The sequence below is a fragment of the Sander lucioperca genome, chromosome 7 (assembly GCF_008315115.2).
Source record: "Sander lucioperca isolate FBNREF2018 chromosome 7, SLUC_FBN_1.2, whole genome shotgun sequence".
Lineage (NCBI taxonomy): Eukaryota > Metazoa > Chordata > Actinopteri > Perciformes > Percidae > Sander > Sander lucioperca.
Window position 1 is genome coordinate 35583979 of NC_050179.1, and position 10923 is coordinate 35594901.

The 10923-nt window shown below is 43.9% G+C and overlaps 1 protein-coding gene across 1 annotated transcript in view; it reads left to right on the plus strand.

The window, feature by feature from the left end:
• The window catches only part of slc7a10b (solute carrier family 7 member 10b), a 34267-nt gene that overhangs the window by 11675 nt on the left and 11669 nt on the right, over window positions 1-10923 (plus strand). Inside the window, exons 3-5 of the mRNA XM_031279849.2 lie at window positions 209-360; window positions 8653-8778; window positions 10896-10923. The exon at window positions 10896-10923 is cut by the window's right edge and continues 126 nt beyond it. Of these exons, the coding sequence (XP_031135709.1) occupies window positions 209-360; window positions 8653-8778; window positions 10896-10923 (306 nt within the window). The remainder of the gene's footprint in view (window positions 1-208; window positions 361-8652; window positions 8779-10895) is intronic.

Here is a 10923-nt window from a genome sequence, read left to right on the forward strand (position 1 = left end):
AGACAGCAGCCAAAATGCATCAACTTCAGGTACGGCAAAGGAAGGACAATCACTGTTTACTTCATTAATGTGTTTACTGTGTTCATGGACTGAGGACGGGACGAGGATTCGGCAGAATCTTAACCAGTGGATTCGGTATTTGACCGAACCCCAAAAATCTGGATTCGGTGCATCCCTACCAGTTATTGAACGTCTTTCTCTTGTTCAGGTTCCTCCTGTTGTGGAGCGCCGTCCTCATCATGTACCCGACCACGCTGGCCGTCATCGCCCTGACCTTCTCCAGCTACGTCCTGCAGCCCGTCTTCCCAAACTGCGTTCCTCCGTACATGGCAACACGGATGCTGTCCGCCACCTGTCTCCGTAAGTGGCTTCTTCTTACTGAACCATCGCCAGTCTTTGGTTTTATTCCTCACATTTAGGAGGGTGTGATGAAGACGTTTGTGTAAAGATGGTTTATGTTTAGCATTGTCTGGTGAAACAGGGATTTTTTTTAACCTTCCTGTTGTCCTCGGGTCAAATTTGACCCATTTTTTTAAAGTTTCCATATCAGAAATTTGGGTTTCTTTCAACCAAATTGTCAAAGAAACTAACATGGAGGGTTCCCTACAACCATCACTCTTCACAGGTAAAGTAAATGATCAGTTCACTAATGTTTTATTGAATTTGGGTGTTTTATTTAATTTTATAGCATTTGAAAAAATTTGACAAAAATGTAGGAAAAAGCTTCATAAACGCGGGGAAATAAATCGACAAAAACGTCCCAAAAATCGCTGAAAGAAATAAACAAAAACGTCCAGTAGTGACAAAAATACTGGAAAAAATTCGACAAAAACATCGGAAAAAGTGACGTGTCAAAAAAGAACAATCAAAGGTTGAAAAAAAAGTTTGAATTTAAAATTGACCCAGAAAAAACGAAAAGTTGCGTGGTTGACGGGAAGACAACGCAAGTACTGTACTTACATTAAGTACAATTCTGAGGTATTTCCATGTTCTGCTACTCTATACTTCTACTCCATCTCAGAGGCAAATGTTTTTACTCCACTACATTTATTTGATAACTTTACTTACTTTGCAGATTCAGTTCTCTGCCTAAAAAAAACGCCAAGATCTAAAAGGTGTATCGTAAAAATGTGTCTTAAAACTCGATGAAAAGTCAGTTAATGACAGCTTCTGTCAGAAAACCAGAGACTACATGAAAGAAAGAACGTGAAATAACAGCTCCATTCCTCGTTTTTAGACATTTTATTATTTTTTTACATATTAAAAGTTACATATTATCCCTAAGTAAGTACAAGGGTTGTCCTCGACTAAAGAAATGATATCTACGAATATATCAATCTGTAAAACTGAGTTTCTCCACAAACAATCCTGCCAGAGCACCACTTTAATTCTTGTGTTTACCAGAGATGTGCTTGGAAGGTTCTTGGAAATAAGTCATTCAGCATAAAAAAATTACTATTAGACTAAAGAAATCTTAGTCGACTAATGTTACATTATGTTGAGTTTTGAGCCCAAAGTGATCTTGGTGCACCACGTGTTTTTATCTCCAGTAGAAGAACTAATCTCCATTTAAACTAACACGCCCAAACCAAAATATCTCATCAACAATCTGGTATACTGGGCATAAACAGGAGGCAGCGTGGAGACTCCGCCCCCTGCTGGTAGTAGCCATGGTAACGTTAGTAGCTTTAAGTCTCAGAGAACAAGACGTCGTGACCGGTAAGACCCAATCAGGAGGAGAAACGTTGGCGTCAGTGTCGGCGTTGCCAAAGGTCTCCGGTTTAGGGGCTCGGAAACGCCAGAGCAGGGTGAATGAGAGGGGGAAACACCAGAGCAGGGGGAATGAGAGGGGGAAACACCAGAGCAGGGGGAATGAGAGGGGGAAATGCCAGAGCAGGGGGAATGAGAGGGGGAAATGCCAGAGCAGGGGGAATGAGAGGGGGAATACGCCAGAGCAGGGGGAATGAGAGGGGGAAACGCCAGAGCAGGGGGAATGAGAGGGGGAATACGCCAGAGCAGGGGGAATGAGAGGGGGAAACGCCAGAGCAGGGGGAATGAGAGGGGGAAATGCCAGAGCAGGGGGAATGAGAGGGGGAATACGCCAGAGCAGGGGGAATGAGAGGGGGAAACGCCAGAGCAGGGGGAATGAGAGGGGGAAACGCCAGAGCAGGGGGAATGAGAGGGGGAAGAACCAGAGCAGGGGGAATGAGAGGGGCAAGCACCAGAGCAGGGGGAATGAGAGGGGGAAGCACCAGAGCAGGGGGATAAGAGGGGGAAACACCAGAGCAGGGGGAATGAGAGGGGGAATACGCCAGAGCAGGGGGAATGAGAGGGGGAAGCACCAGAGCAGGGGGAATGAGAGGGGGAAACACCAGAGCAGGGGGAATGAGAGGGGGAATACGCCAGAGCAGGGGGAATGAGAGGGGGGGAACGCCAGAGCAGGGGGAATGAGAGGGGGAAACGTAGCAGAAGATATATTTTTAAATCAAAAGGTAGCGATGTAAATGTAGCCTGAGACCAAAACGACCGATTAGTTGACAAATCATCTAAAAGTTCTTACTCAGGGCGAGGCTGCATGAAAGAAAACTGATGTTACGAGGCACCACTGCTCTACTTCTGATCCAGCTTGGAGAGATGTTGCACTTTGCTGCCGAGTGGCCGACAGTACGCTTGCATCATTCATGAAGGATGACATGTTGTCTTGTGGTTGCTCTGTTGCTGCTGGAGGATCCATATCTTCTCTCTCTAATGCTGATCACACACAAGGTCATCAATACACTACAGGTCCTTTCCTCTGTGTGTCAGAGAGAGGGGGGAAGTGGTCACGTGTGAAATGTCTCTGATGTAACTCGTGTCTGAAGGCTTTTCTAAAACCTTTTTCACGGCTGTAGTAAAAAATGCACAGCATCCCTCGAGAAGGGAGCAGAGCAGGAAGATTGGATGAGGGAAGAATGTTTCTGTCGTCCGGAAAACTAAAACATGGAGGAATCCAAAAACTGACAGGCCGGCTGCGTCTGGTTGAGAACTCCTGAATGTTCTCAAGACAAAAAAGTAAAAAAAAAACTTTTCTAACACAACATACAAATAAATAAATAATATATTATATTCTATCCATCCATCCATCTTCGTCCGCTTATCCGGTCTCGGGTCGCGGGGGTAGCAGCTCCAGCAGGGGACCCCGAACTTCCCTTTCCTGAGCCACATTAACCAGCTCCGACTGGGGGATCCCGGGCGTTCCCAGGCCAGGTTGGAGATATAATCCCTCCACCTAGTCCTGGTCTTCCCCGAGGCCTCCTCCCAGCTGGACGTGCCTGGAACACCTCCCTAGGGAGGCGCCCAGGGGGCATCCTTACCAGACTATTATATTCTATGTTTAGGTTATTGCAGAAAACCAGTCTTCTCTGAAGCAGGAAAGTTTATTTTTAAAACGCTTTGAGCAGTTGTGACTTGTGACAACCACAGATGACCACTTTAAAACCTCCTTAAAAAAACCAGGTTCAGTTATCTAAAACCAAATGTCCCAGATTAAAGGGACATACAGTGCTTAATTTGTAAAGTGGGAGGTCCCGGAGCGCAGAGTGGGGGTGGATCCGGCGACTCAAAACGGGGGTTGGAGGTAACGGAACATAAAAAAATATTACACTGCCTATTCTCTGACTAAAAACACCTAACCAACGCTGTGTGTACATCAGGGCAATGTTTATTTTAATTTCAGAACATGCACTGCATGGGTACGAAATGTAATGTCTCCACATTCTTGATCGGCGGAAACGATTTTTGCTTGTTTGGGTTCCGACTGGCCAGCGTATTTGAACTGTTCTCTTAATACGTCCATGATTTGAACAAGTTCAGCAAACTTTGTTGTCTTTTTGACATTTTTCCCCTGAGTGAAACGAGGAGTGAAGTGCCTCCCCCTCCCTCCGTCCCTCTCCCCCCTCCGTCTTACCCTGAAAATTCACCTCAAAACGCATCGAAAATGCAAACACAAGATTTTTGTGGAACTTCAATGGGAAATAAAGACTAACAAGACAGATAATAACATTGAACACTACACAAACAGTAATTTATTTCATTCATTTACGCGATTAATTTTTCATGGTGACACAGGAGGTTCTGGATCAAACGTCGGAGGTGCCGGGTCATGTTCCGGCTCAAATTAAGCCCTGGGGACACAGATATTAAAAGCGGGTTGAGAGAACCACTAGACACTTTAAAGCTTTAGTGCCTAACTTTTTGATATTAATGAACATCTGTTCGTTGTAAATTTCTGAGAAAAAGATTTGGAAAATTGTGTGTTTTTATTGCCATGGATCCACATCGCTGACAAAATCTGTGACAGAAAAACACACATTTTTCCGAGTTTTTCCGCCATAAATTTCCGGCTTTAATCTTGGAACTTCAGAGTTTTTTCTCTGAATATTACCCCCCTCCGAGTTCTGACGTTAAAGCTTTAGTGCGTAACTTTTTGATATTAATGAACGTCCGTTACATTCAAGCCGTTGCCAAATGAGTTGCTACAAAACTAATTAAGACTATCAGCTCCACACAACTCTCTCTGGATTTCTCAGTATGACTATGTTCAGAAGATTGTGGCGTCCGGTGACTTTCCCACGCAGAAACTCGAGTGAAGATAATGACCTCTTCTGAAGATTCATCATGTTTTTTTAATCCTCCGTGTCCTCCTTGGCTACTAGCCCTTGTGTTGACTTCGGGTCAAATTGACCCGTTTTTAATTTTTGTTTTATATCAGAAAATATGGGACGTAGAAATAAGCGCTGAAAATGTATAGAAGAAAAATGTAACAATTTAAAACATTGGAAAAAGCAAAAACAAACAAAAAAAGGCATCAAAAACGTCGGAAAAAAAGAGTTTTTTTCAAGGTTGACAGGAAGACAACACAAGGGCTAGCAGCTGCATGGAGGAGGGGTGGGAGGGGTGGGAGGGGTGGACGCGCCGACAGTGTTGTTGTCATTACTTAGAATTCCTCATGGGGGCGACAGAAACTACGCACTATAGCTTTAAATAAAAAGTCCCCTCCGCACATGCCATGGCCTCTCTCCTGAAAGACTTAAAGGTGCTGTAGGGAGGACTGTGAAGATCCAGGACTTAGCCAAAAAAGTTGAACATCGACAACTTCTCAGTCCCTCCCCCCTTTCTGCTAAAGCCCAAAACGGTCTCCTAAGCCCCTCCCCCCACAAGGGAGAATGAATGCGTGTGCATGAGCAGTGATTGACACGCTGTTAGACACCCCCCCTGGCCCTGATTGGTGCATCTGAACAGGGAGCGGTGGATTTTTGCAAATCCCACTCCAGGCTGTAGGTGGAGCCAGAGGAGCTGATTATTTTTTGAATTACCTGCTTCATGTAGTTCTACTGGAACATAAGGTCAGTTTCAGCAAATATGACAGAAAGTTAGTTTTTATAAGTCTTACCTACTGCACCTTTAAGTAAAGGACCTGGTGTCACAATATATAAATCTATTCCAATGCTTAAATACATTTTATTTAACATTACAACCATTAAACCATTAGGGTTTGGGGTGAAGTTTGGGCGGACTGCGTTTGATGATCTGCAACTAACAGTTATTATCATTGTCTATTATTCTGTTGAATATTTTCTGGATTAGTGGATTAGTTGTTTGGTCTCTAAAATCTCAGAAAATTGTGAAAATTGTGGATCGGTGTTTCCCAAAGTCCAAGATGACGTCCTCAAATGTCTAGTTTTGTCCACAACTCAAAGATATTCAGTCTCCTGTCCCAGAGGAGAGAAGAAACTAGAACAATATTCATATTTAACAAGCTGACATCAGTCAATGACTCAAACCGATGAATCGATAATAGTTGGCGATTGATGTAATAGTTGACAACTAATCGATTAATCTTTGCAGCTCTGGTCCACATGAACTCAGCTCAGAGCTGTTCTGTCACTTCTGTCCCCGACAGGCCGTGAAGTCATCATGCACGCAGCATTTCTTTTTTAACACAATCAATTTTTGATGGGAACATTTAAATGTTTGAGGAGTGAAGAAGCTCTCTGCTTTCACATCCACTCAAAACTTTTTAGAGTGAGCTTGTTAGTTTAGTTTGAGTTAGTTTTCAGTCTGTTTGTTAGTTTAGCAGTCCTTCCAGAAAAATGCGGAGTTTTTTTTGTGATTGTTGCGGACAAAAATCCTTGATTATGCAGCACGTTTTCTTAAAAAAATGTGATGGAATATGTGGGATATTTATGCAATTTTATGCGACGAAATTGTGGGAACTTGCAAAAACTGCGGTTTGATCGTGGCTTCATCGCGGGGTTTGCAACTTTTCGTTGATGTTCACGTCGCGTAATTACATCACTTCATAACGTTCCCATGGCAACAGGGGGAAATGGCTGCTCTTGTGTGAAGAAAACGCAACATTTTTCAACTTTCTGCTAAGATATATGTGTGACTTTTTTGCAACGAAAATGCGGGGATTATGAAATCATGCAAGCCCCGCATATTTTGCGCGGAAATCGGCAATTTATGCGGCAAAAGTGCGGCGTATTTGAAAATATAGCTTTCTCCCCACCGAATAAGGCTAATAAAGTAATGATTAAAAAAACACAAATGCTTGATTAAGGGCCCGGCCCGGCCCGATCATAGCAGCGTAAAATGTTGGCCCGGCCCTGTTCGGGCTCGGGCAGAGAATCTAAACTCTAATGAGCAGTGATTGACACGCAGTTAGACACCCCACCCTGATTGGTGCATCTGAACAGTTAGACCCTCCCCCCCTTGGCCCTGATTGGTGCATCTGAACAGGGAGCTTTGGATTTTTGTAAATCCCACTCCAGGCTGTAGGTGGAGCCAGAGGATCTGGATTATTTTTATTTTAATGACCTGCTTCATGTAGTTCTACTGGAACATAGGGTCAGTTTCAGCAAATATGACAGAAAGTTAGTTTTATAAGTCTTACCTACTGCACCTTTACATTTTTCTTGCAATGTGTGACCCTGCCAGATCCCCAGTCTTTACATATTATGACAGTCTTTAACGCAGGGGTGTCAAACTCAAGGCCCGAGGGCCTAATCCGGCCCCTCGTAGGTTTTGATCCGGCCCGCATTTCAATTTAGGTTCACAATAAATTTAGGCCCACCTAGTTTTCTGTCGCTTTTTCCAAAGTTTATGGTGCTTTTTTCGGCATTTTTGACACCTTTTCCGGTGGTTTATGCGCTTTTTTAAAAATGCTTTAGGGATTTTGACACTTTACTCAATGTTTTACCACTTTTTCAGAAGTGTTTGGCACTTTCTGATGTTTTTGTCACTTTCTCAGACAATTTTGACACTTTTTTTTCAGCCTATTTCAAATTTTTTTGGTGCTTTTTTCAACGTATTTGTCGCTGGCTGAGGAACTTTTTTGCCGAACTTTTTTTGGGGCTTTATGAGGCCCAAAATGTAAGTGAGAAGACTCAATAATACAGTCAAAATATTTGACTTTTTCTCTTAAACAAACACGTCAATAATCTCTACATGTCTGGCCCTCGATGTGATTCTCATTTTCCAGTGTGGCCCTCTGGGAAACTGAGTTTGACGCTTTTGCTTTAATGTAAGATACGGGATGATTGTCTTTAGATGTGAGATGCTGTCAGACTTTGGTCTTTTCAAAGTCTGCTCAGAGTCTTCTAGTGTCTGGTCGGCATCAGTAACGTCTGGCTTGAAGTCCCCGCCTGCGAGGTGAAACGGCAGGACTTCAGCGTGCGATTCCTCGCCTCCGACGCCATCATCCACACCGTTTTTTTTGGGAGCTGGATGCTGAAACGCGCGCTGTGCCCGGCCCCCATGGAGAGGTGGTCAGAGGGCGAGGGTGGTGGGGGGGGTTTAAACCTCGCCACGTTTTTGTTTCTTCTCTTCGCAACGGAAGTGGTTGGTTTTGTGGGGCTGACAGCTCGTCTTTGTGTCGGAGAGCGAGGCCACCGTGAGCGAGAGCGGAGCAAAGCCGGTGACAATGATGGACGAGGCGAAACAATCACGCCCTCCCTCCCTCGCTCGGCCGTTTCCCACATTCCTGCCTCCCATGGCAACCGGCTGCTGCCGCCCACTGCCGCCAGGAACACCAGCACCGGTTCAACCAGTGTAGTGACTTCTCTGGTACTGACCAAGGTTATTTACATTCTCAATTAGGTTTTATTTCATTTCCGTTTAGATTTCTGTCAGGTATAATGTGTAAGTAACTAAAGCTAAACTAAATGTAAAGTCAAAACTTTAGAAGAAAGAAGGTCTGGAGAAGTTCACACAAATCATGAGGGTGCTTTGGAAGGGAACACCAAAGTTCAAAAGGGTGTGTGTGTGTGTGTGTGTGTGTGTGTGTGTGTGTGTGTGTGTGTGTGTGTGTGCGTGTGCGCGTGTGTGTGTGTGAGCGGTTTGACTGTGATCCTGACACCGTGTGTGTGTTTGTATGTGTGAGTGTGCGTGTGTGGTTGTGAGCATGTGTGTGTGTGTGAGTGGTTCGACTGTGATCCTGACACCGTGTGTGTGTGTGTGTGTGTGTGTGTGTGTGCCCGTGTGTGTGAGCGTGCGTGCGTGGGTGCATGCATGCATGTTTGTGTCTGTCTGCTCTTGGTTTGACTGTGATTCTGACACTGTGTGTGTGTGTGTGTGTGTGTGTGTGTGTGTGTGTGTGTGTTTTCCGCTCAGTGCTGCTGACCTGGGTGAACTGCTCCAGCGTTCGCATGGCGACCAGGATCCAGGACGTCTTCACGGTGGGGAAGCTGATGGCTCTGGGCCTCATCATCGTGGTCGGCCTGGTCCAGATCTGCAACGGTAACCTCCTCAACCTGCTGCCTGGAGTTTTTTCTCTGATAGGGCTCGGTATCAGGCAAAGATTTTCCATACCGGTACCAATTAGGGTTGCACGATATTGACAAAATGTGATATTGCGATATTGATCATGAATATTGCGATATCGATATTAATTTTGATATTTTTTAAACATATGTAAAATTACAAAAGTTACGGGAAAACGCATCAAAATAGATTCATAACAAATAAAACAAGTTTTCCTACAACACAAAGTTTATTTCAACTGACGGTCATATTGGACTGGTCCAACATGAATATATAGATAAATAAGGACCATGACTACAGAACAGGACATGTTCTACTGGTTGGACAGTATAAATATAGCATACTTATAGTGACACTTTCGATATAATATTGCGCAACGTGATATCGCGATAACAATATCCAGTCGATATATCATGCACCCCTACTTTGAGCCTCAGAGCTTCCCACAGAACCAGATAGTTTTCATGTGTGGTAACCTACTTTTAAAAATGTAATCATTGTTTTGCTTGATTTGCTAAATTCTGCTGACTTTTTTCTGGGCTTTATGTGGACCAAACTGTCAGTAAGAAAGCTATATGAGACGTGCAATAAAACAGTCACAGACATTTACTTTTTCTCCTAAATAAAAGCCTGTCAATAAAGTATAAATGTCTGGCCCTTCATCTTCCAGTGTGGCCCTTAGTGAAGTTGAGTTTGACAACCCTGTCCTAAACTATAAAGAAATTACAACATTATCCAGTCCCTCCAGAAAAACGTGATTATGCGATCACATAATTCAATGCATAATCAGCCAAAGTCCGCATATTTATGCGGGGGCCGCAGTTTTTTCAAATACGCCGCACTTTCGCCGCATAAATTGCCGATTTCCGCACAAAATATGCGGGGCTTGCATGATTTCATAATCCCCGCATTTTCGTTGCAAAAAAGTCACACATATCTTAGCAGAAAGTTGAAAAATGTTGCGTTTACTTCACACAAGAGCAGCCATTTTCCCCTGTCGCCATGGGAACGTTATGAAGTGACGTAATTACGCGACGTGAACATCATCGAAAAGCTGCAAACCCCGCGATGAAGCCATGATGAAACCGCAGTGAAGTTCCCGCAATTTCATCGCATAAAATTGCATAAATATCCTGCATATTCCATCACATTTTTTAAGAAAATGGGCCGCATAATCAAGGACTTTTTGCCCAAAACAATCACAAAAAAACTCTGCATTTTTCTGGAAGGACTGATTACGGCAAAAATCTTTTTTTTTTTATGTTTCAGCTCCGACTACGTGAATGTCTCTTTGTAACGTAGAGTTTTTTCTGTGTCTCTACGACGTGTTACGTTAGACAGCCAATCACAGACATTGTTACATCTTGGTAGAAGCATGCTGCGTGCTGATTGGCTCACTGACGCTGATGAGATTTACTCCTTAGGTATTGAAACTGGTTACTGAATGGGTAAGTAAGAGCAGTTCATATCACCGTCAGAAAAACCGGTACAATGCAGGTCCATTTTTGTACCCTAAGGTACAAACACAGCACATGTGCCCTTAAAAGTACCACAATGTACCTTGACGGTACAGTACATTTTATTTTTGGATGTTACACTGCATGTTTGTGAGATCATGTGAATTGTTGTCTATTTTAAAGAGGAACTATGCAGTTTGTTTTAGCTTAATTTACGTTAACTGAACAGCTTCGGCGTCATTGGAATGGTTAAATGACTTTTTTTGGGTTGAATGGTGGTCGTCTCGCTCCCCCCTAGCACCTGTGAGCGGAAAAACCACCCTCGCAACTTTGGGACGGCGGCCTCAGCGTCAGGAAGTATGGCGTGATATCAGGTCTCGCCATGTAATGAATTTCATCACGGCACTGCACACATACGCCCATTCAGGAACCGGCTAACAAGGTAGCGTAGAGTTTTTCACACTATCGTCATGGCTGAGCCGGCAAGAAAAGAAGCAGAAAGCTAGGAAAGCATTCGTCGGAGGAACAGAGAAAGAGGAAACGGCAGACTGACCGAGAGAGGGCTTTTTTTGAAGGAACTGTTTTGTATTTTTCTTTCTGAGAGCGTACTCAGATGTGTCCTGATGTTTCCTGCAGGGAACTACGAGGCGCTGACTCCTCAGGT